The sequence below is a fragment of the Kogia breviceps genome, chromosome 19 (genome assembly GCF_026419965.1).
Source record: "Kogia breviceps isolate mKogBre1 chromosome 19, mKogBre1 haplotype 1, whole genome shotgun sequence".
Lineage (NCBI taxonomy): Eukaryota > Metazoa > Chordata > Mammalia > Artiodactyla > Physeteridae > Kogia > Kogia breviceps.
In genome coordinates, this window is record NC_081328.1 from 56,177,300 (window position 1) to 56,204,154 (window position 26,855).

At 48.0% G+C, this 26,855-nt stretch overlaps 2 protein-coding genes across 14 annotated transcripts in view; one reads left to right on the forward strand and one right to left on the reverse strand.

Moving 5' to 3' along the window:
• The window catches only part of ARSG (arylsulfatase G), a 164,519-nt gene that overhangs the window by 131,059 nt on the left and 6,605 nt on the right, over window positions 1-26,855 (reverse strand). The window contains exon 1 of one of the 10 annotated variants that reach the window (XM_067021162.1): window positions 11,057-11,075. The exons of the other annotated variants lie outside the window; for them this stretch is intronic. The gene's annotated coding sequence lies outside the window, so the exon portion shown is untranslated. Of the gene's footprint in view, window positions 1-11,056; window positions 11,076-26,855 lie in introns of those variants that run through there. 10 annotated transcript variants of the gene reach the window in all.
• SLC16A6 (solute carrier family 16 member 6) lies at window positions 1,894-19,246 on the forward strand. Of its 4 annotated transcripts, none has more exons than XM_059048540.2 (6): window positions 1,894-2,076; window positions 8,932-9,170; window positions 11,549-11,692; window positions 12,834-12,962; window positions 15,026-15,841; window positions 17,040-19,246. In XM_059048540.2, the coding sequence occupies exons 2-6, from the start codon at window positions 8,939-8,941 to the stop codon at window positions 17,288-17,290; spliced, it is 1,572 nt and encodes a 523-aa protein (XP_058904523.1). In that variant the 5' UTR covers window positions 1,894-2,076; window positions 8,932-8,938; the 3' UTR covers window positions 17,291-19,246. The 4 variants fall into 4 exon arrangements, with proteins under 4 accessions (XP_058904523.1, XP_058904525.1, XP_058904524.1 ...); XM_059048542.2 differs by lacking the exon at window positions 1,894-2,076 and adding an exon at window positions 2,435-2,504 and having other exon boundaries at window positions 17,040-19,240; XM_059048541.2 differs by lacking the exon at window positions 1,894-2,076 and adding an exon at window positions 2,921-3,071 and having other exon boundaries at window positions 17,040-19,240.

Sequence of the window (26,855 nt, forward strand, 5' to 3'; positions counted from 1 at the left end):
TCCCAAGGCACTGTAAGATCCTGAACATCGAAGATTATATTTACAGGCATTCCTATTTTAGCATCAAGTGCTCTCATGCCGGTGGTTAAAGTCACATTCTAAATTTCATTACGTGTGGAGTCCTGGAAGAACAGCTCGAAAAAGGACCGCGTGCAGGATGTGTGCTGCAGTCAGCTGTTGGACTTGGAGAGCCACAAACAGCAGTAACAGTAAGAGCTGCTGGCTAGTGAGGGCGTACCATACATAACGCCAGTCGCTGTGATCCGTCCCGCACCGGCATCGTCAATTAAATGCTTTGATCCTGGGAATATCATGATTGCCCCCATTTTAGAGATTTGGACATTCATGCTCCAGGAAGTTAGGTTACTCGGGCAAGGTTGCAAAGCTCACCAGTGGCCCCAGGCTGTACTGTCCCGGTCGTAAGCAGGCACTCTGCGCCAACACACCTGCTCCCCTAACCCACGCCAGCTTGTTAACAGCACAAAATGGCACTTAACCCAGCAGACCCGATGCCAAAATCACGGGAGAAATCAGGCAGCGACCGCAGAGGGCTTTTTATTACGATTCAGACGGCCGACTCCTCCCGGTGGCGACCCTCCGTACACGCACCCCCAAAGTAGGCTCTCCCGAGTTTCTCCCATCAGAAGCACATTCTCCGAACCCAATGCAGGGAGCGGCTGGGGCCAGAGTCGGCAGGCGGACGCGGAGAACAAGGCTTTCTGCTCCCGAGCAGTTCTCAAAGAGGCCCTGGGGACGTGAGGCGGACACCAGGCGGCCGAGTCTGTGCCCCCACGGGCTCCGAAACGCCTGGGACCCGACACACGGCTTTGTCCCCGTGACGAGCTCCTCACTGAGGTTCTCGAGCGTCATGTGCTGAGCCCCCTGTGACCCTGGGGTCCGGGACTCCGCGATGAGGGGCACGCACCCCCTCGGCGTCCGGCTCCCTCGCCCACCGGAGCTCCCCGCGAGTTCTGCGGCCTGGCACCTGTGTGGACGTCGCCTCCCGCTTGGCGGGGAGGATGCGCGCGCGCCCCGGGCCGGGGATGCTGACTCAGCCCGGCCGCTCGCCCACATCCCTCGCGCGCAACGCGATGCTGTCGCTTCTGCAGCAAAGCGGGGACAGCAAAGCGCCCGTGGCAGCCGGCCGCGAGCTTCCTGGGGCCCGCACAACCCCCCACCCAAGGGGAACCGCTGGGGTGCGCGAGTTGACGAAATCGGGGGAAGCGGGCACGAGAGGAGGAACTCGGGGTCCGCGGCGCCGCGCGCGCAGCTCACACCCGAACTGGAAGGAACCTGTTCTGCCCAGGGCGGGCGCGGAAACGCCGCAGCCCGGAGCCCAAGCCCTCCGGGCGCGGGCGGGGCCGGCGGGAAGGGAGGCGGCCCGGGGACCCCGCACGTCCGGCCGGACGTGTCCTCAGAGTGGGTGCCGGCGCGCCCCGCTTACAGCGCTGCCGAGCGCCGGGGTCCGGTCGGGCCGGGCGCGCCAGGATGAGCGGGGCCGGGCCGGGGGGGGGGGGGGCGCGGCCCCGCGGGACCCCACGGCCGGCCTGGGGTCTGGCACGGCGAGGCCGTTACCTTCCGTGACCCCCGGTCCGGGCCCTGGGCGGGCGCGGGCCCGGCACGGCCTCGTCCACGTGGGCCGGCGCGCGCACGCCGGGCCGGCCCCCTCCTTGGCGGCGCTCCGCGCTCGCAGCACATGGTCGGCGGCGCGCCCCCGAGGCCGGCGGAGACCGGCTGCAGCCGGTATAGGATAAGCGATAGGCAGCGACGCGGGGCCGGGGCGCGGGCGGCGGCACGCACGGCTCGGCGCGGCGCGGCGCGGCGCGGGCGGCGGGGAGGGGGGCGGGGGGCGCGGCGCGGGGGCCCGAGGCGCGGGAGCGGGCGGGGGGCCGGAGCCGGGCGCGGCGGGGCGGGCGCCCGGGGCTCGCCCGCCGGAGCCAACTTGCCCTAGGCTCGGGCCCACGCCCTAAGGGGTTAATCCTCTCTCGTGTTCCCGAGCTGCTTATAAGGAGGGGGCGGCCCGGCCTCCGCCTTATTGGGAGCCTTTTGGGGTTTATTCTCTTCCCTTCTAACTTGGTGAGTTGGTTTTATCATTTTACATGTTTAAAAGTTTGATGGTGGGGTGTGGGTGGGTTTTTTTTTTTAAGCTATGTTGGGAGCTTTTTGGGGCTGGTGGGGGGGGAGGCTGGAGGGAGGAAGAGGAAACCACTTAACTGCTTAACATTTTGGAGAGGTTATTCCCCCCAATCTTCTCTGACAGTTGGGAATGCCCGGGGCCACCGGGATGGCGCGCTCTCACCAGTGCGGGCAGCCGAGAGTTGCCTGTCGGTGGCCCGGGTACAGTCGGTGTCCGGAAAATACCTAAAGGCAGGTTTGGCCTTTGGGTGCCCCCTGGCCCAGGAAAGGGGCCCCGGGCTGTCGGGCGAGAGGGGCGCCGCGCTGAGCCCCCTGCACGGATTTTCCGCATGAAGTTGCCCGCGCGTCACAGGAGCGAAATGTCAGAGGTACCGTCCCCAGGCTCGCGCGCGCGCGCAGGGCGGCCCCGCAGACAGCGCCAGGGAAAGCGGGGTTCCCGGCCTCCCCCCTCCTGACACACGCACCCGGGGCGGCCGACGGGGAGGCAGGCATGTCCCCGCCGAGTGCAGCTCGTCCACCTTGACCGTCAGGGCTGTCAGCGGCTGACGGCTGGTCCCGCTCAACTTCCAAGGTTCCCAGGGCTGCCAACCACGGGAAAGCGCCCGGGTAGCTGAGCGGCGCTGTAGCCAGGGAGGATGGTTTTGCAGAGGAAATGGGTTATTTCCTTCTGTTTCTTTTTCTTTTTTTTTCTTTTTTAAACTAGACCGCCACACTCTCCCACACACAGGTGACAGAAGTTTGTTAGGTGGCATGTAACATGTCACCAAACACGGGGGGCGTCAGTCTTAGAGAAAAGCTCCCCGGAGCCAACCGGGGAAGAGCAAGCAATGACACCTTGTCATCCTGGAAGCTGGTTTTGTTTGCACAGTTATAGACACACCGTGCCAGCTCTTTCTCAAAGGAGACAGTTTCTACCCTGGGAATGGGATTTCTCGGTAATCTTATTATTTTACAAATCATACTAAGTGGATTGGGTGGAGGGTCTTGTTTGCAAAAACAATCCCAAGTGCTATGCAGAGATCTCTAAGTGATGCATCTCCCCATGTCCAAGCGCCAGTCCCTGTCATTGGGGGGGGGGGGGGGGCGATCAACAATACGTCCTGCCTGGTGGATACAGAAATACCTCTTCTCATCATTAAGAGTGTCCAAGATAGTTCCAGTATATAAGTAAACAGTGCAGCCAAGTGGAAAAGCTCCTTCTCTATGAGAACCACCAACCCTGAGTTTTCCTTCTGTGGTTTCCCAAAAAGGACTTTCCTCGGTGGAACTCCAGAGGACAACACTTAAATTAGGGGATAGGTTTCTACATCACGATCTTGTAAAAGGGGGTGAATCTGTGCTCTCTAGGGATTCGGAGCAGCTGAGGCTGCCGTCCAGGTTAGGTTTTGGGTTTTTTTTTTTTTTTTTTTTTAATAGAGAATTGAAGTGAGCTTCACCTAAATACAGACTGGTTTTGACAGCTAGGGCTGGAAACAACTTGTCGAAAGCTGTTCTCCAGGCTACGCCTTTAAGAAGAATGGAGATGGCAGTGGCGCGCGGAGGCTTTGTTCACACCAGGCACACCAGCAGCTGCCACCGCTGCCCATCCAGAGCCTGCATTTTGAACTCTGCGCTGATCTGACCCTGCACTGGCACCCTGATGGTCTATCATAGTCCAATATTTTGCATTCTTCATGCCTCCAGGGGATGGCTTTTCTCAAGAAATCAAATCGCAGCGAGAGTCCCAGCTACAGCAGATTTCCAAGCCTTGGCAGAATTCTCGTTTATTTAAGATTAGACAACCAAATGCTCATAGGAAATTACTCCAAGCCACCCAGTGCATTTTGTCCATTCTGCTTCCTTTGGGAGAGCAGCAGGGGGGAGAGGCGACACGGCTGCCAGGAACCCCCGTCCAGACCTCCGTGTCTCACCCCTGCTTTTAGAGGATGAAACTTAGGAACAAAGTCATTTCCCCATGAGTGTGCAGCCAGTTAATGGTAAATAGAAATTCAACAAATAATGCACAAGGGCCTCACGAAGACAGACCTGTGGACCTTGCGTCAAAGGACTCAAAAATGAATTGAGACAGATGAAAGGGTAACTTGGAGCAAGTGGGGGTCAAAGGCTATCAGAGAAATGTAGATTTTTAGGGCAGGAAGAGCTCTGAGATCACCTCGGTCTAGTTCAACTCCCTTGTTCACCTCTTGACACTGAAAATCAAGGAGCAAGGTGATTCTCCCAAGGCCGTGGGGTCGCTCCTCGCTCGGCTGTATCCCCACACAGTAAACGAATATCCCATCCCATCCCGTCAGAGAAATTCGCATGGCCGTAAAACCAAAACATTATTTCCATGTTCTGGAATTCTTAGAGCCTCTGAAGCCACAGGCCTTTCTCTCTTTCGTTTGTAGAGGCCAACCCGTTTGTTAAGCCAGTCGGCCTGCTGAGGGGATGGTAGAAAGGAAAGAGTCCAGGGGAAGGATTTATTCTGCAAGCAGGGACTTCCTCACTTGATGACTGGGCTTGAGGAGGCTAGAGCCATGCATTGCTTCAGGAGCGCCCCAAGACGCATACTTGGTTTACTGAACTTTTATTGAGCACATACTCTGTGCCAGACACACTGCCAGGCACTGGGTCTGGAAACAGCTGCCGACTGCCCTGTGTGCAAGGCGTCCTCAACCGTATGTTACAGAAACCAGGTTATTCCATTATCATTCTGTATTGTCATCTTCAAAGCTCAATATACCAGGGCATAGGATGCTTTAGGATAAGGGAGGCGTAAACTTGGGATTATCAGTGGGTTCTGGGGTGTCATCTTTCTTTAATGATGATCCCAGTAAAACAATAAAAAAGCTGTCCTCCCCAAACCGAAGAATGCAGGTGAGAGTTATATTTGGATCTAGCTTCAGGGGAGCAGCCCAGATGTAAAGTTTAAAGAGACAAAGGAATTGAACACCCAGAAGGAGCTCAGAGAGTAAACGGAAGGAAAGCAGTCAGACAGCTGCCATCTTCGAGCCAGCTGTCCTAGATCAGATCTAACCAACGTCCGGCTCCTTTACACCCACGTCTGCAAGAACCATCTGGCACTTGCACTTTCCTCCCGGCTCCCAGGTCTCCCTGGGCCACTAGGTTTAACCTGAGCAATCAGGTGGTTGAGAACTCAGTGCTGAACACAGAAGTGTCAGCTGCCAAAGCTGGGGGAGCTTTAGGGATTCCCAAAGCCAACCTCTTCATTTGACGAGTGAGGCACTCTGGCCCAGAGAGGTGCAGTGACTTTTCTCCGGGTCACACAGTGACGTGGTGAAAGAGTCCTCACAATCTCTATAGGAAACGCCCCCTCCCTGGCCTCCAGAATGCTGTTCTGCATCCTGGTACAGCGGGGCCCCGGGGAGACAGGAGATCAGATGCTGGACCTTTTCGGTCCAGTCCCTTCCCCTCTCTGGGGGTCGGTTTCCCCATTTTGCAAAATGAGTGGGATTTTACAAAGCGGAGATGGACCCAGATGGGCTACAAATCCCATTTTGGTTGTAACATTCTATAATTCTAACTCCACCCACCCCGGGGCCTCCAGCCCCACCCATCTTGCACATTCAAACCACCAAGGGCAACAGGCAAAGAAGGAGAGAGATGGGCACCCAACGCCAGAACTGAAGCGCTGGCCTCACCCAGAGCCTGCTGATAGCAGGTGACCTCATCTGTGCACAAAAACTGCAGTCTAGCCTTCATCCTCTAAACTGCAACCCGACGAAAAGATCCTGTGCCCCGGTCCTGCAGTGATTTTAGGCTACGGGGGGCTTCCGTTTGTCTCTTTGGGGCCTTTATCAATTTTAGCCCGATGTGTTCTTATTCAGGTTGGCCCCGAGCCCGCTCTTAAAGTGCTAAGATCTCATGGGCACCCTTCTGCATCAGATCGTGCCAATGTGGCCTTGGACTTAGTGGCCACTGCTTGTCAGAAATGTCCTGAGCTCCGGGAGGACATGGCTGAATGGTTTGAAAACGTGATGGGATTTCAGTCTTAAGGTTCCTTATCATTATCGTCAACAAACAGTTTCATCACGGAGGCAGAGGCCATCTCTGTATTGTCACTGTCCCCCCTAGCATAGGCCCTGGCACCCGGCAGTTACTTTGTTGGAAAGAATTAATTAAAGCCGTGTGCAAGGTACCTGGCGGTGGGGGCGGTGGGGGGGAGGGATGCAAAGAGAAATAGGCCCGAGATTTGTTTTCCGTGAGCTTATAATTTAACTGAGCAAATAAGATAAACACGTACGAGTAAACAGTACCCCATTATTACAGGGTGCCTGTCAGGTGAGAGCTCCTGAGGCTGAGTGGATCCGAGGATGCCTGATGGAGCAGCCCTTACGGGCGCCAGCCGTAGGGGGCCCTCCAGCCTGGGGAAGGGGCACGGCCACAGGCAAGGTGGCTGGCGAGTCAAGCGCTAGAACAGGAAGAACTAGGGCTGCTGAGATCCGTGGGGGGCAGGGGCTTCCAATTAGGAAGGACTTTGAAAGTCAAGCTGATCTCGTGGATTTTGTCCTTCGGAAAGAGGAAAGCCACTGAAAAAGTCCGAGCAGAAAAATGTCATGACGATGCAGCATTTCAGAAAGATTAATCGTACCAGACAGTCGAGAGACCAGTAAAGGAGTCTTGGGCTTCCAAGGCAAAGCTCAAAGGAGTGGCCCAGTAGCGGGGGGGCGAGATGGGAGGGTGACCTGAGCTGTGGACTCCCCCCGGCACTCCCCCTCCTCCCCCGCTCCCTAGGGCTGAACACGGTCCCAAAGCCAACACTGGCATGTCCTTTTTTTTTTTTTTTTTTTTTTTTCCTTCTCAATCTTAAGCCCACCTACCATTGTCAGCTCCTCTGCCCTAGCTGCCTCATCTTGGGAGCAAACTTTGGAAGTCTTAACGGAGGAGGGGACTTGGGAAAACCTCAGCTGCTGGAGGGCTCGGGGTTCCCATGTTAAATCAGCTGCTTTCCGTGCTGGGAACATGAATGACAAACTGGTCTGTAACTGTTACCCTACACCCAGAGCCACTTAAGTGCTCTTCCCACCTTTGCCCTGAGCTCTCAGGCATGACACGATGACACACATCAAAACGCAAGAGGCCGGTGCTGCAGGGAGCACAGCGTCTTAAAGCATCTTATGCCCTATTTATGCAACCAAATAGCCAACAGTAAGAGAGTAAAAAGTGAGTATATAGTCCTTTCAAAGTACTAGGCTACCGTGCTATCAATAGGCTGAACAATATGAAATCAGGTCAGATTTGCTGCTTTGTAAGATTCTCAGCAAATTCCAAATACTGTATCCCCGTATCAGAAACTAGAAAGTCTACTGGCTAGATGAGGTTTTGTCCTGTTATTTCTCAACTGCTCTCCATTTTCAATCAAACCTGCCTTAGTATGTGAACATGACAACTCACCGCTAGGCCATCCACGCATCCTGAAAATTCACCTGCTACAACCGCGTAATTACAGAGAATTCTTAAACTCAAGGTGCATTGCCATGAAGAGCGCAGAGACCACAGACTCATTTCTTATTCATAGGTATTAATTTTCAGTTGGGTTAAAAACACACACGACTGTTTCAAAGTGTATGTAATTGCAGAGGTTTTGAAAATGTCTGCGTTTTACGCGCTCGAGCCTGCCGCAGGAGACTTAAACGGCCCTGCCTCCAGTGTTAAATGTACTTTCCCCTTAGTGGTGACACAGCACAGGGATCTGATGTTCTGATGTTTGTTGCATCCTGAATGGAAAAGCATAGCAAGGTCAGGAGTAACTTGGTTGAAGTTCCCTGGCTGTCCAGAGCCCGCAAATTGGTAGTGCCATATTTGGTCACTATATCCTAGAGTACTGGTCCTGTGTGGAGAAATTCCATCTCTCATACACCACGTGGTAACCAACTTGGAGGAACTCATTCATGCTAAACCAACACCCAGAAGACAGAATCCCCAAATTTTAATTTGTAGTCACGTTCCGTTCCCGTAGGTACAGCCATACGGGACCCCAGAGCATAATCAGGATGTTGCTGAGTAGGAAGTAGGATGGTCTGAATGACCAGGCTCATCAAGCAGAGATGCAGGATGTCTCCAGCACTTAGCTGCCCCTGCAAGGTGGCCTCTGAGCCTCTCTTTTCCTAGGCTTCATTTCTTTTTTTTTTTTGCGGTACGCGGGCCTCTCACTGCTGTGGCCTCTCCCACCGTGTGGCCTCTCCCGTTGCGGAGCACAGGCTCCGGACACGCAGGCTCAGCGGCCATGGCTCACGGGCCCGGCCGCTTCGCGGCACGTGGGATCCTCCCGGACCGGGGCGCGAACCCGCGTCCCCTGCATCGGCAGGCGGATTCTCAACCACGGCGCCACCAGGGAAGCCCCTAGGCTTCATTTCTGATCTACATTCCTTACGGTCAATTCAATCTTCCTCTACCTAACTTGTCTTCAGGTTCAAGGTCAGCACTGATCCTTGGTCTGGTGGCCATTCTTTGTCCTCCAAAGTGCCTCTAAATATTCTGCCCAGATTCTTTATGGTTTTTTTGGTTAGTTTTTCCATTTAACTGCCATAGCTTGGAAGTCTGCCTTCCCAAAATCTTTAGGGGCTCCATATACAATACAAACATAGTTAGTTCATTAGATAGATAAGATGATAGATGACAGATATGTGATAAGATGACAGATAAAAGATGACACAGACAGATGTATAGATAGATACTATTATTCATCAACCTAAGAAACTAGTGAGTAGTTCTTATGTGTTATGTTGAGTATTAGAATCACCCACCCTCATGCCATTGCTGGTCTAATTTTTTTTTTTTAACTTTTTCTTTTAGATTAAGAATGACCCAAAAGAAATCACAGCTTTGTTCCAGAGCCAATGTTTATACTCAAGTGCCTGATGGAGGATGGGGCTGGGTGGTAGCTGTTTCCTTTTTCTTCGTTGAAGTCTTCACCTATGGCATCATCAAGTCATTCGGTGTCTTCTTCAATGACTTAATGGACAGTTTTGATGAATCCAATAGCAGGATCTCATGGATAATATCCATTTGTGTGTTTGTCTTAACATTTACAGGTTAGTACCTCTCCCAGCTTGAGCGCTATATAAGCACATGCTTCTTTCAGTCTGCCTAATTATGTAAGAGGCGCTGAAGGGAAAAGTCTACTTGCCGGACTTGACTGCCTTCATTTAATGCACATGTATTCAACACCTACTGTATGCACTCTCTTAGGATACTGTCGATTATTTGGGGGACAGTAGCAAACGCCGGTTCAATGGCAACGTGGTCATTTCCTAAAGCAGCAGCATTAAAAGTTCTTGGCATCCTGGGTCCTGGTCTCGTAAAAACATGCTGAGGAAACAGGTTGGGGACAGGAAAACGTGGCTACATGAAGAAGAAAGATGGAAGGTGTAAAAGGGTATATGGGAGAACTACCCATATTGTCCAGAGAGGATATTCTGAATTCCAAACACCTGTTTCCCTAAAGGACTTCACTGGCTAATCAGTCTGCCCAGCTCCCAGATCCAACAGCATCCGATGAATGGGCTCGTCGTGTAATTCTTAACATACTAATGTTCACTTGGTCCCATTCACACCTAACTCAGCACATCTCTGAGGTCTCATGACGGTTCATCCGTCTGTCAGGGGCCGCGCCAGGGTCTTCTGAGAAAGCAAGGCCGTTGAACTTACCGCTGGCAGTTAACGGGGCTGAACTTCAGCTTCCCTAACTTTACCCTAATATCCTGTCATGGAACCACTGCCTCTGAAGTTTTCTAAGCCTGTCTTGAAAGGTACTTAGTTTTCAGCCCTATACTGTCTCACAAAGGTAGCTCCGTTGTTCTTTGCTACCGGGGAAAGTCAGAATTTCTCCCCTTAGCCCTGATACCCTCTCCTACACGGTTCATGGAAGTACTCCTAGTTCCGGTGTGAGTATTAAGATACTTAATTTCTTAATTGGCAGGATGTTTACTTTCTTGGAAAGATAACTTACATGAATTAGAACCAAAATTTTACATTTGGTAACCAAAATAAAACGAAAATCCCAAAGCTGAACTTTTAGCCATTTTCTAACCAAAGATAATATAGTCAACAAGAAATTTCCAGCTAATACTATTATACCAGAAGATAATTGTTCTTCATGCTGTTATTCTAGTCATGAACGCCTTGAGTGTACACACTGCCTGAAAATGATCCTAGTGATTTCATTCTTTGCTATATTAATATATTAGTTTACATCCAACTCACATAAGAGAGGGGTATGCACCAACCCCAACAAAATTTAGTCCTTTCTGAGTCTCTTAGCTCTTTCTGTCCAGCATGTATGATGGCGTTCTTCCTCCCCCCAGCTCTGGAGGGGTTTCCCTTATCTCACTGTACTCAAGGCGGTATCAGCGGGAGCCTAAGTAGCCTCTGACGAGGGAGCTCATCTCCCAGATTTAAACGGCCTGGAGGGCACAGAGCACAGAAGCTCCGCCCACTGTAATTCATCAGCCACTTTAACTACCCATCCCACAGCCGGCCCCCCTTGGGTATATGCGTAACAGAATTCACCATGCTTGCATACCATCTGCAAAAAAGTCAAATGGAACGCCGCTGCAATTTGACCCTAAACGGAGCCTTTTAAAAAAGAATCCAAAGCAGTGAGTATAGAAAGAAAAAAAAAAAAAAAGTGCCTTGTACAATCGTAGGAAAAGCCCATTATCATTACAGAATAACATAAATTTAATGCATATCCAGTTTTATAGGGGCTCCTGGTGAGTCAAAATCTTTCATCGGAGATGAAAGATATACTTTATACTATGACTCTTGATTTCTCGTCAAGGAGTCCCCAAAATATATTGTCCAGCTTGTGCAAATAGTAAAATAAGTCCTGAACTGACTTAAGGAACCATTGCACAAAATGTATTCTGTATCTTACATCGTCACATCCACGTTCAAGGCTTAAAAGATGGAATCTTACCGTGGACTCACAGACACAGAGAACAGACGTGTGGTTCCCGAGGGTGGAGGGGTGGAGGGGGAGGGATGGAGGGGGACGGTGGGGTGAGCAGGTGCCAGTGAGTGTATACGGGACGGAGAAACAGCCAGGCCCCACTGTGCAGCACAGGGAACTGCATTCCACATCCTGGGATAGACCGTACGGGAAAAGACTATTTTTAAAACACGAGTGTGTATACATGCACGTACAACAGTCACTCGGCCATACGCCTGAAACTAACACAACGTGGTAAGCCAGCCACCCTAAACGTTAGAAAACGTAAAATTGAACAAGACGGAATCTTAGGGTATAGGTAGAGCTGATTCGCTCTGTTGTACGGCAGAAACTAACACACCGTTGTGAAGCAATTAAACTCCAATAAAGATGCTAAAAATTTTTTTTTTCTAAAGTCGTCCTAGGGCGGCTAAGGCTTTCGCCTTGGGGAGCTGAGACCCCGTTTTGCTCTTGCTGCAGCTCCCGTGTCCGCCGTCCTGAGCACCGGGTTCGGACACCGCCTCGTGGTGATGCTCGGCGGGCTGCTGGTCAGCGCGGGCATGGTGATCGCCTCCTTCTCGCAGAAGGTCTACCACATGTACATTGCCATCGGCATCGTCTCTGGTAAGCGCCTCTCCTGGGCTCGCTCACTCTCCAGAGACTTAGCTTCTAGAACAAGGCGGGGGGGGGGGGAGAAGGAGGGAATCAAATCCAAAGTGTATCTTTTTTTTAAAAAAATATATATTTTTTATGTATGTATGTTTTTATTTATTTGGCTGCGTTGGGTCTTCGTTTCCGTGCGAGGGCTTTCTCTAGTTGCGGCGAGCGGGGGCCACTCTTCATCGCGATGCGCGGGCGTCTCACTGTTGTGGCCTCTCCCGTTGCGGAGCACGGGCTCCGGACGCGCAGGCTCAGCGGCCACGGCTCACGGGCCCAGCCGCTCCGCGGCACGTGGGATCCTCCCGGACCGGGGCACGAACCCGCGTCCCCTGCATCGGCAGGCGGACTCTCAACCACTGCGCCACCAGGGAAGCCCTCTTTTTTCTTTAAAATTAATAATGTCCCAGATGAGTGGTTTTGAACTGGTCTGTATGGGCTCCAGGATGTTCCCCTGAGAACCTCTCCTCAATCAATGCCCAAGACTTTTTGTCTTTTTTTTTTTTTTTAATTTACCAATGAGAAAGAGAACTTCTCTTTTGTGATAGTTTGCAGCCAAAAGACATCATTTTCACCAAGTAAGGTTTGAATTTCTTTAGCTGAGATTTCCCAGGTCGGGCTGTGAGGACCCTGCGCTGTGGGGGAGGGGTCTGTGCTGGACTTATTCTTAGGGGTCTGAGAAAAATTTTTCTCTTTCAAAACACTTTAAATCTTTTCATATATTTCTACACATACCAAAACTCATTTATTTCCAAATACAAGTCTTAAATTTAAAACTATATTCAATAAGAGTTCTGTCCATTGTGGATTATATAAATTTGGGGGGAAAAAACTGCAGAAAAGTAGGGGGAAAAAACAGAAAACAGGTTTGTTTTTTTTAACTCCTAGCTTTCCAAAACAGCTCTTGCAGTTTCTCCAGACCTCTGATGCAACCTGTTTTTTTTGTTGTTTTTTTTTTTTGCTACAGCACTATTTTCCAGAATGAATTTCTGGGCTCCCAGAACTTATCATTTTAAATATGAACACAAAAACCCCAGATCTGTGCATGCATTCCCCTGGCATCAATGAGGACGCGGTCCTTTCTGTCGTTTCTGACTTTCCATCGCAGGTCTGGGGTACTGCTTCAGCTTCCTCCCAACTGTCACCATCCTGTCACAGTACTTTGACAGAAGACGCTCCGTGGTCACGGCTGTTGCTTCTACAGGAGAATGTTTTGCTATGTTTGCTTTTGCACCAGGTAAGTGGACGACTGCAGTCTTCGTGTTCACGTGACCAGGCTCTTCTTGCTATAGTAACTTTTGCCAACCGTCAGTTAACAGATTGACAGCTTCGACCGCGTGCAGAAGGAAAGGTTAATTGTCTTCTCTTCTCCAGCACGTTTTCAGGATCTGTCTTCCCTAACCCCGATGTCAGGCATGCAAACATTTTCATACTGGCCCAAGTTTACATAAATAGGAATAGACAATGGCACATATTCAGTGGTAAGGCTTGAAAGAGCCATTCCAAAATAGATGATTTAATGATTTCGGATTGTTCCCATTATTCTATTTCTCTGCTTGGTCAATGAGCCATATTCAGTGCGGATTTAAATTGTGCTAGTAAAATAAAGTCCCTTTCGGGAATGGTGTGTGGATAATCTCACAGGGAGATTTTTATCCCTGGTTTATTTCCCTATCTTAGCGAGAACCTGTGAATTTCACTAGCCAGTGGCAGACCTTGGAGACTTAGATTAACCTCCTACTCTGCCGTTTCTTGGTGAATGTGTCAGTGGATCCCGGCGGATCTGTTCAAAGGAGATACATGTAGTAGTATTTAGGGGTGACATGTCATGTCTGAAGCTTTTCAGATAGTTCAGAAAAAAAATTAACGTATGCTTGCCTATAAATAGGCAGACAGGGAAAAATGTTAACTGTTGAAATTCACTGAAGTGCGGGCAGGCAGATAGGTATCATTCTTCGCACTTTTCTGTCCCTTTGAAATTTTTCAGAACAAAACACTGAGGGAAGAATCAGTGGCCTGTGAACGCCCTGAAGGTAGAAACTGCATCTTGGTCCGCTTTGTTCCCTAGCACATCCCTGGCACCTGGTAGGCAGGCACTCAAGGAATGTGAGTTGGAGAAAAGAAGAGCAGACCCATCATTGCCAGAGGAGGGTAAAGCACTTTGAAATACCCAAGCCTGAAAGATTTTGCAATTCTGAGTTTTCCATATTAACAGGGGGAAAAGAGGTGTGAGCAAAGCATGCTACAAAAGTAAATGGAGACCCCGTGCCCCGAAATTCGGGGCTGTCTTGCTAAGCTGATCTTCTTTCTCGGGAACCAACTTACCATGTCTCTTATACCTGACTGTCAGCTCTTAGAGAATGAGAATCTGGTGAAATGAAATTCTAATGAACGTCATTACACCTTTGTGGGATGATGACGAAAATTCCCGAAGGTCTCTTGGGGCCTGCATTATCCTATGGTCACCATGGGGCTTCAGGCCCCCTTTGGCCTGACACTGCCCAACCCCCAGAGGACCCCAGCCAGGGTCCAGTCCTCCCCTCCAGGCTGCCTCTGGGCTGGCAGGAAGGTGGTTAGAACATTCCACAAAGAAAGAGGAGAACTGTAGCAATACTGCACGGGACTGTACTGTATCCACACAATAACTGCCTTAATCCCAGGATGATCCTATGAGCGTTTAGATTCTTGGTTTATCTTCTCCTTCATCTGTTATTACTAAGGGTTGAAGGAGTGGATGGAGAACGATCTAGCTCAGAGGGTGGAAATTCTATTTTGAAGAGGCCAGAGAGGAAGTATTGCAGGCTTCACGGACAAGTCCTTGTCGGATCCACTCATCTCTGCGGTGACAGCACAGAAGCAGCCGTAGACGACATTAAAGAATGATCTCGGCTGTGTTCTAGTCAAGGTTTATCATCCAGAACAGGCAGCGGGTTGGACGTGGCCCGCAGACGGCTGTCTGCCGAACCTCGATGTGGGTCACGGACTTCGTTCATCTCCTGAGTCTCTGCCTGGCGGAAGGCACCCACCAGAGCTCTTTCAGAGGCCTGGGCTGAAAATGTGTCATCTCTGCTCATCCTTACGCACCTTCCTCCTTCCCGAGTCCTAAAAGCCCCCAAAACCTAGAAGCAAGGGTAGTGCCTGTCGATAGCATTCCCACGGCCAAGTAACTTTTGTTTACCTGTTTCCCAGTCCACGCTTCTTCTCGCTCTTCTCCCCCACCCACTCCCACCTCCCCCACCCCGGTCTTGAGTTCGTTTCTGACCTTGGCTTTTCTTCCTCCTTCGCTCCCGCCCACCCAAGCCATCACGGCCCTGAAGGAGACCATCGGCTGGAGGTACAGCCTCCTCTTCGTGGGTCTCCTGCAGCTCAACCTCGTGGTCTGCGGGGCGCTGCTGAGACCTATCATCATCAGAGGACCCGGGACCCCCAAATCCACCGCCCACGAAAATCGGAAAGAAGTGCAATACATGCTTGAGAACGAGAAAACCCGCACCTCGATAGATTCCATTGACTCAGGAGTAGAAGTAACTACCTCACCTAAAAACGTGCCTGGTCACGCGGCTGTAGAGCTCGAGCCCAAGGCCAACCTGCAGCAGATCCTGGGCCAGCCAGGCTCCAAGCCCGGCTGCCAGAAGGCCCCGCTGCTGGACTTCTCCGTGTTGAAAGAGAAAAGTTTTATCTGCTACGCGTTTTTTGGTCTCTTCGTCACCCTGGGGTTCTTCGCCCCGTCCTTGTACATCATTCCCTTGGGCCTCAGTCTGGGCCTGGACCGGGACCGCGCTGCTTTCTTATTATCAGCGATGGCAATCGCAGAAGTGTTCGGGAGGGTCGGGGCTGGGCTGGTCCTGAACAGAGAGCCCATCCGCAAGATCTACATCGAGCTCATCTGTGTCGTCTTACTGACCGTGTCCCTGTTTGCCTTCACTTTTGCCACTGACTTCTGGGGTCTCATGTCCTGTAGCGTATTTTCCGGGGTTATGGTTGGGACGGTGGCGGGGACCCACATCCCGCTGCTCGCTGAGGACGACGTCGTGGGAATCGAGAAGATGTCTTCAGCGGCTGGCGTCTACGTCTTCTTCCAGAGCATCGCGGGGCTGGCCGGACCACCCCTTGCAGGTCAGTTAAAGACACAAAGTAAAACCCTTGTCTGCTCTCCTTTTACAATATTTTACTCTTCCGTGATGGTCTGTCCCGGGAGACTGAAATCTAGTCCCCTGTGCTCTGCAGCAGGAGCCTGCTGTTCCTCCCTCCTGTATCTGATGGTTTGCACCTGCTAACCACGGACTCCCACTCCATCCCTCCCCCCGCCCCCTCCCCCTCGGCCACCACCGGTCTGCTCTCTCAACCACAAGTCTGTGAGCCTGTTTCTGTTTCGCAGATGAGTTCATCTGTGTCACAGTTTAGATTCCACCTGTAGGATACTGTCCTTTAATTAATCGTACCAGCTTCCTATTCGAGTCGAATGGAAAACTAAAACTGTTGATTTTTATACTTGCAGAGAATTATAGAGCTGTCGGGATAGAGGTTACCCGAGCTACCTCTCTTGACTTAAATATGAGGAAAGTGAAAGCCAGAGAATGTCAGCGTACAGCCCAATGGTAAATCAGTGACCAAGTCAGGATTAGAACCTGGGTCTGCAGCCCAAGCCGCCCGGGCTTTTTCTACCAGTTGGCCTTGAAAAATGCTCGCGGGGCGGGCGGGGGTTGGAAACGCTTGGATTTCCGACCTCATTACCCTTTGACTTTTGGGATAACAGAACTAAGGGTCTTCCGTAAGCCAGCTTCCCTTCTAGGGAGGGGTTTTAGGGAACTGAACCTAGAGCAGCACTCTGCAGAGAACTTCACTAATCACTACAGAATATTTCCCTGTAGGAAGGACATGGGTTTGTTTTCCATCTTAGCCCTGCAATAAGTCCTTGAGGTTATTGTGATTCGAAATCTTACCCCATGTGAAAAGATACCTGAAGTGAACTCGAGTGAAAATAAAAGAGCTCTTTCCTCTCAGAAGAGGACGTCAGCTTTCCAAAGGAGGGGGCCTCTCACCGTTCCCAAGCTTTAGATTGTCAGCTAGGACAGATCAGCCCACAAAGAACACCTGAGTGACAGAATTTTCTCAGGTGCTAAGTAGGTTGTACGTTTGTCTACGTCTTCTCTCCCGTCTAGAAAAGATTCCTACCTTCCACGTGCTTTTTTCTTAAAAACAAACAAAGAAACCCAGACAAAACAAGGCAGGCAAAGAGCCTGAGAAGTGGCCGAGCCTGGGGGAGCCGGGGGGGGGGTGGTTCTTCGTGGCTAATGTGCTGACACTCCCGCAGGGCTGCTGGTGGACCAGAGCAAGACCTACAGCAGAGCCTTCTACTCGTGTGCGGCTGGGATGCTTGTGGCCGCCGTGTGCCTCGCCCTCGTGAGACCCTGCAAAAGCGGGCTGTGCCACCGAGCCCGAGCCGGGGAGGGGAAGGCCGAGAGTCACCGTGGGAAAGCTTTACAAGACATCCCAGAAGACTTTCTTGAAATGGACCTGGGGAAGACGGAGCACAGAGCTCCTATGAAAACGGAGCCCGTGTGACACGCTTGTCATTCACACCAGCCTCCCTGGGGGCTGGAGAGGGTGGGGGACAGGGGACCCAGGGCAGCAGAGATGTGGGCCACCCACCAGCTTTCCAGACTACACTCTAAAGGGAATGTATGCGTGAACACCACTACCAACATCCTTCTTTTTTTTTCTTGTAAGTTTTCCTTTTCGCTTGTTTTTTAAGCCAAAACAAAAACCACCGAACACCCTTTCCGCACATCAACCTGGCTGTATTCAGTAGCAATACAAAGATGCACAGGACTCTCGGGTCCGCATTCCGCTTTTAAAAGCGTGACATGAACTGGCAAAGTGGTCTTACGAGCTCTCACATGTGATAAACTACTATCTTGGAAAAGGACATCTGGCTGAGGCCACTGAAATGAAATTGGCCATTCAAAAAAAAAAAAAAAAAAAAAACTTACATCATTTAAAACATTTCTCATTTTCAGAAATACGAACAAATTGTTTAAAACCCTTTGAAAAATACTGAGGTTTCCATTAACAAATTAGAGCCTCTGATTTTTCCACATAGTTCATGGAAATAAAGTACAGTTTGAAACCAAACATTTGGCTAGTAAACAGAAATTTTAAAAATATATGTAACTTGAACTTCATAAATGTGAAGATGACCACTTCTTTTTATGGCCAGTCACTACCAGAAGTATTTCAATACAGAATACACAGCACAGCATTCAAAAATGTGTTTCCTGTTGCTTTTAATTATTCAGAAATATGTGATTATAGTGTCTTTAATTTAAACCACTATTTATTATTAAGTTATTCTAGAATGAATAAAGTAATCAAAAGAAAGAAAATCTAAGACATAAGCAGAATTTTTACCCCCTTTCTGCAATCCTTCACATGCCTCAAAGAATACTTCTTAACTTGTAAAGTGACTCTCGTAAAAGGCCAAGTTGTAAGGATTCTTCCGTTTGATTAAAGACAACGTGCGTCATTTAAAGGGGGGACAACGATGAGTAGCAAATCGCCTTAGCTTTTTTAAATGATTTGTTTTATCACCTAAGAATACTTGAGGATCTTCTTTGATCAGAATTATATTTCATTGAATTGTTGAAGCATTTCTGGTTTTTTTTCTTAATCTCACTGTTGAAGCATTTCTGTATTTCACGTGGGATAGCAGAGACATTTATTTTACCATCATGAGTTATATTATATAAACCTTGATTGCTCTATGTTACCAGAGTTATCGGGTTAACCGGTCACTGCTTTTTTTTTTTGGAGTTACATTACATGTATAGTATTTCTCATGTGCACATTTTTCTGTAAAAGGGCAAGTATGAGGGTAACAGGTTGGCTACGTACTCATAATGTCCTGAATCTCACTCTACAGGTGATGGTCAGTACCGCTGCTCCATCTTTATTCATTTACTGTTAATTTATGACAACTCAGGGGGAAAAAAATATAACAAGCCTAGTTTGGTTACAGGTACACACAAGCTTGAATATTTCTCTGCACTGAAATGAAAGTGGCATAGTTCATCACCACCTGCTACGTTTTTGTATAGTGTTTGATCAGCCATAGAAATAGGACAATCTGTAAAACTTTGGGGAGGGGCTGGGGAGGAAATGACAACATGTCTGTCAAAAACAGACCCACCTAGAACAAGTTGGATGTAGCAAATCTCTGTCACTACCAGAGAAGGACTTGGAGCTTGTGGCACTTTTGCAGACTTCATGACTTCAGCACTTTACAGCATTTTTTACTATGAATGTTCAATACAATTTAATATTTATATCTGGTTTCAGAGCGATCTGCTTAAGACGTCCATTCTGTTAATTGCATGGAAAAAAATGTATGCCAATTTCAGTATGTCAGTAATCAAGGTTTTAAATGTTTGGCAGAAAATGAAAACAGGATTGCTGATTTGTTCTGTATTCTGTGACATTCTGGTACTTCTAGATTTGCAATAAATATATGGCTTTTTTATTTAAAGAGAGTGATCCGGTTTTTTATTGACTCCTTGGCGTTCATTGTTGGATCCAGCTAAAGTTATAAAAACTCAAGGAAGATTCATGTCAAATAACGTTTTTAAAAGCTTTTGTGCAAAATTTTTTAACTGCACTAGAGATGCATAAACGTTTCCAAGACATGCTAGTTGAACATCATTATTTCATAAATGAAAAATAAATGAACGGGGACTTCCCTGGTGGTCCAATGGTTAAGACTCCACACTCCCAATGCAGTGGGGCACGGGTTCGATCTCTGGTTGGGGAACTAAGATCCCACATGCCACACAGCATGGCAAAAAATTAAAAAATAAATAAATGAATGAAATGATATCCTGGTGGCCATAGAGAGATAGCTCAGCCTATCAAAAGTAATAAGTGAACATAGTTAAGACTAACCATACATGGTTACAGAACAGGTCCAGGAACTGCTCTAACATGTAAGTGAACAGCACGGACTTTCCATGCCAGGGCTCTGCAAAAACTTTTTCTGTAAAGGTCCAGACAGTAACTATTTAAGGCTTTGCGGGCCACACAGGCTTGGTCACAACTATTCAGCTCTGCCTCTGTAGGGCGCAAACAGCCATAGACAAAATGTAAATGAATGAGCATGGCTGTCTCAATAAAAGTTTATTTATGGATACTGAAATTTGAATTCCATAAAATTTTCACACTATGAAATATTGGTTTTTTTCAGCCACATAAAAATGTAAAAATCGTTAGTTTGCCGGCGGTCAAGAAAACTTGGCAGTGAACTGGATTTAAGCCTGTGGGCCTGCTCCACGCACCTGGGACACTGATCGGACAGGTACCACCAGTAGCAAAACTGTAAACTAGCTGTCCTGACTGATGGGAAAGGATCATCGTGGTCAAAGTGATCCTTAGATCACAGGTGCCAAAGATAGGAAAGATCAAACAGCTGCTAGCACATTATCATGTTTCACTGCCTGTGATTAAAGAGATTTGGCTTCCAGGTTACTGAAGAAATAATTTCACTACAAATGTAGACCACTTCCCTTCCCAAGATAAAATCATTCCAGTTGTAAAAATGAGGTAAGATAATGTGTTCCTTTAAGACAAATGCATTCTTAACAGATACAATGTTTCCAAGCTTTTTCACCAGGTTATCCATTTTCGACTCCAATAATGTGTAGGGTAGCTTTTGTACATTTATTTGCCTTTCCTTTAGCTCAATACCTGGTGATAAAATATAGATTCTAACTCAGAGTTCCATGGCCGAGTCATCCATTCAAGTCACTTGAGGTATTTATTACATTTAGATTTCTGTACTTCTCAAATATTATAAATCAGAAATGATCATGAATCCTTTCTTTTTTTCTCTTCTTGGCCGCAACGCACCGCGCAGCTTGTGGGATCCAGTTCCCCGACCAGGAATGAGCCCAGCCTACCGCAGTGATAGCACCGCATCCTAACCACTAGGCCACCAAAGAAGTCCCATGAATCCTTATTTTTAAAAGCTCCCAGATATGGGGTTCACTAATACGCCTAGGGTTTAGAAGCCACTGCCCTTGAAATTTTAAATGGTTATGAGCATTAATTAAAACGACCAATTTAAAGACAATTCAGACACGGTACACGCTAAAAGATCACTCCTATAAGTATACATCGCACTGCAAAAAGAGAAGCTGTCCTGGGTTTCAGGTTTATGGTTAACACACGGGAGGCCTACAGGCTCCAACAGGTGGGCCAGACTCTGTTGCATAAGTAAGGAAACTAGCTCCCCCTGGTGTTCACTGTCTGTCATGACTGCCTGAGGGTGCTGAACAAGAAAAGTGCCAAGGTCAGGAACTTGCAAAATTTCGTTTTTCACGTACGAAAAAGTCTCATGGCCAAATCACAATGACCACAGTGACTATGGATCTCCTAGCGGGGAAATGGGACAGCAAAACTGATACCCCAGAACACTTTATCTATAAAGGCTTTTAAAATATAGCTCACCCAAGGTTATGGGAAAAAAATAACAAATCATGGCCATGAATTTATATTATTTATCTACCTTTCCGGCAACTCAGCAAGAGAACAAGCACGCTAACCATCCTAGCAACTTACTCCCCTAGAATTCGACCCAAACTTTACCTCCTCTACGCTGGGGACTCTCTTGCTAAGTCCCGACTTCACTGCGGATCTCCCGACTGCGTGAGAGCGGTAGTGCCACCTTAACCTGTCCTCAGCAGAAGCCTTGATCCTCCTCCCCACATCCTACTGGCTCTGCTTTCTAAATATATCCAGAACCTGACTGCCTCTGCCAACTCCGCCAGCAGCCCACATCCAAGGCACTGTCATCGTCGCTTGATCACTGCAACTGTCTTCCAGCAGGTTTGCCCACTTCCGCTCTCGCCACACGTGCACCCCAGCCCACCCTGGCCTTCGTTTTCCAGACAGAAGCCTTGCAACAATCCTTTTAAAGCATGAGTCGTACACGACCACATGCCCAAGGCTGCTACTTTCTGCCTGGCTCTTACTGCATCGGCTTTATTATTGTTCCTTGAAATCGCACGCCTCAGGCCTCGGCATCTGTGGTCCCTTTGCCTGGTCCTGCTCCCCTGAGCTGTCCACATGACACGAGCCTTCAATCTGGTCCCCCCGCAAAAGTCACTCCCTTGAGGAGGCATGCCTGAATACCCTACCCAAAACAGCACTGGTTTCTACCCCTTCACTCTGATGTTATAAAAGTATTGTTGACTCCCCTATGATCTTTAAGGCAGAGCAGTTTTTGGTTCACCGCTGTATCCCCAAGGCTTTGAGCAGGGCCTGGCACATTGTAGGTGATGCTCCCAAAACACTGCTAAATGGATGAGCTAATGAGTGCCTCATTTTGTCACTGACTTTTTCAAGAGCAAACCAAAAAAATGGTGCCTATTTACGATTACACTCAAGAGTCTGGCACTTCTATGAATCAGCTGGACGGCCTGAAAGCACTGTGCTCAAAACCTGCTGGTCCCAGGCTCGCCCCGCATTCTGTACCCCTCCCTCCCCCCGGCCTGAGTGAGCCAGGGCCCCCTAATCAGCGGCTCCTTTAACCCCGTCTGGTCTGAGCAAAGAACAGACGCCCTCGGGTGACCTACACGCAGAGGCGGGGACAAATCCAAAGCTGAGCCCCAGGAGGTGTGCAAAGAAGAGAAAGGGAAATCTCTCCCAGCAGCCTCAGGAGCAGCGGATTAAAGCTCCACAATCAACTTGATGTACACTGAATCTGTGAAACACCTGAATAGACAACAAATCATCCCAAATTGAGGAGGTGGACTCTGGGAGCAACTGTAGACCTGGGGTTTGCTTTCTGCATCTGATTTGTTTCTGGTTTTATGTTTATCTTAATTTAGTATTTAGAGTTTATTGTCATTGGTAGATTTATTGATTTGGTTACACTCTTGCTTTTTTAAAATATTTATATATTTTTTTCCTTTTTCTCTTTTTGTGAGTGTGTATATGTATGCTTCTTTGTGTGATTTTGTCTGTATAGCTTTGCTTTTACCATTTGTCCTAGGGTTCTGTCTGTCCGTTTTTAGTTTTGTTTTTTTAGTATAGTTTTTAGTGCTTCTTATCATTGGTGGATTTGTTTTTTGGTTTGGTTGCTCTCTTCTTTCTTTCGTTCTTTCATTACTTTTTAATTTTTTAATTTTTAATAATTTTTAAATTTTTTAATTTTAATAACTTTATTTTATTTATTTATTTTTTCTTTCTTTCTCCCCTTTCTTCTGAGCCGAGTGGCTGACAGGGTCTTGGTGCTCTGGCCGGGTGTCAGGCCTGAGCTTCTGAGGTGGGAGAGCCGAGTTCAGGACACTGGTCCACTGGAGACCTCCCAGCGCCATGTAATATCAAACAGCAAAAGCTCTCCCAGAGATCTCCATCTCAACGCTAAGACCCAGCTCCACTCAACAACCAGCAAGCTGCAGGGCTGGACGCCCCATGCCAAACAACTAGCAAGACAGGAACACAACCCCACCCATTAGCAGAGAGGCTGCTTAAAATCATAATAAGGTCACAGACACCCCAAAACACACCACCAGATGCGGTCCTGCCCACCAGAAAGACAAGATCCAGCCTCATCCACCAGAACACAGGCACCAGTCCCCTCCACCAGGAAGCCTACACAACCCACTAAACCAACCTTACCCACTGAGGGCAGACACCAAAAACAACGGTAACTATGACGAACCTGCAGCCTGCGAAAAGGAGACCCTGAACACAGTAAGTTAAGCAAAATGAGAAGACAGAGAAACACACAGCAGATGAAGAAGCAAGGTAAAAACCAACCAGACGAAGAGGAAATAGGCAGTCTACCTGAAAAAAAATTCAGAGTAATGATAGTAAAGATGATCCAAAATCTTGGAAATAGAATAAATACAAGAAATGTTTAACAAGGACCTAGAAGAACTAAGGAGCAAGCAAATAATGATGAACAACACAATAAATGTAATTAAAAATTCTCTAGAAGAAATCAATAGCAGAATAACTGAGGCAGAAGAACAGATAAGTGACCTGGAAGATAAAATAGTGGAAATAACTACCGCAGAGCAGAATAAAGAAAAAAGAATGAAAAGAATTGAGGACAATCTCAGAGACCTCTGGGACAACATTAAACGCACCAACATTCGAATTATAGGGGTCCCAGAAGAAGAGAAAAAGAAAGGGACTGAGAAGATATTTGAAGATATTATAGTTGAAAACTTCCCTAATATGGGAAAGGGAATAGTCAATCAAGTCCAGGAAGCACAGAGAGTCCCATGCAGGATAAATCCAAGGAGAAACACACCAAGACACATATTAATCAAACTGTCAAAAATTAAATACAAGAAAAAATATTAAAAGCAGCAAGAGAAAAACAACAAATAACATACAAGGGAATCCCCATAAGGTCAACAGCTGATCTTTCAGCAGAAACTCTGCAGGCCAGAAGGGAGTGGCAGGACATATTTAAAGTGATCAAAGGGAAAAACCTACAACCGGGATTACTCTACCCAGCACAGATCTTCAGATTCCACAGAGAAATTAAAACCTTTACAGACAAGCAAAAGCTAAGAAGAGAATTAAGGACCACCAAACCAGCTTTACAACAAATGCTAAAGGAACTTCTCTAGGCAGGAAACACAAGAGAAGGAAAAGACTTACAATAACAAACCCAAAATGATTAAGAAAATGGTAAGAGGAACATACATATCAATAATTACCTTAAATGTAAATGGATTAAATGCTCCTGCCAAAAGACACAGACTGGCTGAGTGTATACAAAAACAAGACCCAGAGATTGGTTCAAGATCGGGGAGTAGAAGGATATGCTCTCCCTCTTTGGAGAACACCGGAATCACAACTAATTGCTGAACAATCATCAACAGGAAGACACTGGAACTCACCAAAAAAGATACCTCACATGCAAAGACAAAGGAGAAGCCACAATGAGACGATAGGAGGGGTGCTATCACAATATAACCAAATCCCATAACTGCTGGGTGGGTGACTCACAAACTGGAAAACACTTATACCACAGAAATCCACCCACTGGAGTGAAGGTTCTGAGCCACACATCAGGCTTCCCAACCTGGGGGTCTGGCAATGGGAGGAGGAATTCCTACAGAATCAGACTTTGAAGGCTAGTGGTATTTGATTGCAGGACTTTGGCAGGACTGGGGGAAACAGAGACTCCACTCTTGGAGGGTACACACAAAGTAGTGTGTGCATCGGGACCCAGGGGAGGGAGCAGTGACCTCATAGGAGACTGAACCAGAACCACCTGCTAGTGTTGGAGGGTCTCCTGTAGATGCGGGGGGTGGCTGTGTCTCACCATGAGGACAAGGACACTGGCAGCAGAAGTTCTGGGAAGTACTCCTTGCCATGAGCCCTCCCAGAGTCCTCCATTAGCCCCACCAAAGAGCCTGAGTAGGCTCCAGTGTTGGGTCGCCTCAGGCCAAACAACCAACAGGGAGAGAACCCAGCCCCACCCATCAGCAGACAAGTGGATTAAAGTTTTACTGAGCTCTGCCCACCAGAGCAACAGCCAGCTCTACCCACCACCAGTCCCTCCCATCAAGCCTCTTAGATAGCCTCATCCACCAGAGCATAGACAGCAGAAGCAAGAAGAACTACAATCCTGCAGCCTGTGGAACAAAAACCACATTCACAGAAAGATAGACAAAACGAAAAGGCAGAGGGCTATGTACCAGATGAAGGAACAAGACAAAACCCCAGAAAAACAACTAAATGAAGTGGAGAAAGGCAACCTTCCAGAAAAAGAATTCAGAATAATGATAGTGAAGATGATCCAGGACCTCAGAAAAAGGATGGCGGCCAAGGTTGAGAAAATGCAAGAAATGTTTAACAAAGATCTAGAAGAATTACAGAACAAACAAACAGAGATGAACAATACAATAATTGAAATGAAAAATACACTAGAAGGAATCAATAGCAGAATAACTGAGGCAGAAGAACAGATAAGTGACCTGAAAGACAGAATGGTGGAATCCACTGCTGCGTAATAGCATAAAGAAAAAAGAATGAAAAAAAATGAAGACAGCCTAAGAGACCTCTGGGACAACATTAAACGCAACAACACTCACATTTCAGGGGTCCCAGAAGGAGAAGAGAGACAGAAAGGACCCAAGAAAATATGTGAAGAGATTATAGTTGAAAACTTCCCTAAAATGGGATAGGAAATAGCCACCCAAGTCCAGGAAGTGCAGGATGTCCCATACAGGATAAACCCAAGGAGAAACACGCCAAGACACATAGTAATCAAATTGACAAAAATTAAAGACAAAGAAAAATTATTGAAAGCAGCAAGGGAAAAACAACAAATAACATAAAAGGGAACTCCCATAAGGTTAACAGCTGATTTCTCAGCAGAAACTCTACAAGCCAGAAGGGAGTGGCATGATATACTTAAAGTGATGAAAGGGAAGAACCTACAACCAAGATTACTCTACCCGGCAAGGATCTCATTCAGATTCGATGGAGAAATCAAAAGCTTTACAGACAAGCAAAAGCCAAGAAAATTCAGCACCACCAAGCCAGCTCGACAAGAAATGCTAGAGGAACTTCTCTAAGTGGGAAACACAAGAGAAGAAAAGGACCTACAGAAACAAACCCAAGGGCTTCCTTGGTGGTGCAATGGTTGAGAACCTGCCTGCTAATGCAGGGGACATGGGTTCGAGCCCTGGTCTGGGAGGATCCCACATGCCACGGAGCAACTAGGCCCGTGAGCCACAACTACTGAGCCTGTGCACCTGGAGCCTGTGCTCCGCAATAAGAGAGGCCCACGCACCGCGATGAAGAGTGGCCCCCGCTTGCCACAACTAGAGAAAGCCCTCGCACAGAAACGAAGACCCAACACAGCAAAAATTAATTAATTAATTAATAAAAACTCCTACCCCCAACATCTTCTAAAAAAAAGGCTTTAAAAAAATTTTTTTAATTAAAAAAAAACCAAACAAACCCAAAACAATTAAGAAAATGGTAATAGGAACATACATATCAATAATTACCTTAAACGTGAATGGATTAAATGCTCCAACCAAAAGACACAGGCTTGCTGAATGGATACAAAAACAAGACCCATATATATGCTGTCTACAAGAGA

Bases quoted from the DNA above. Each gene is read 5' to 3' on its own strand.
- SLC16A6 (XM_067021168.1), top strand. From the start codon at position 7,614: ATGAAGAGCGCAGAGACCACAGACTCATTTCTTATTCATAG. The intron at 9,171-11,548 runs GTTAGTACCTCT...CTCTTGCTGCAG, and splicing joins GTTTGTCTTAACATTTACAG to CTCCCGTGTCCGCCGTCCTG. The intron at 12,963-15,025 runs GTAAGTGGACGA...CGCCCACCCAAG, and splicing joins TATGTTTGCTTTTGCACCAG to CCATCACGGCCCTGAAGGAG.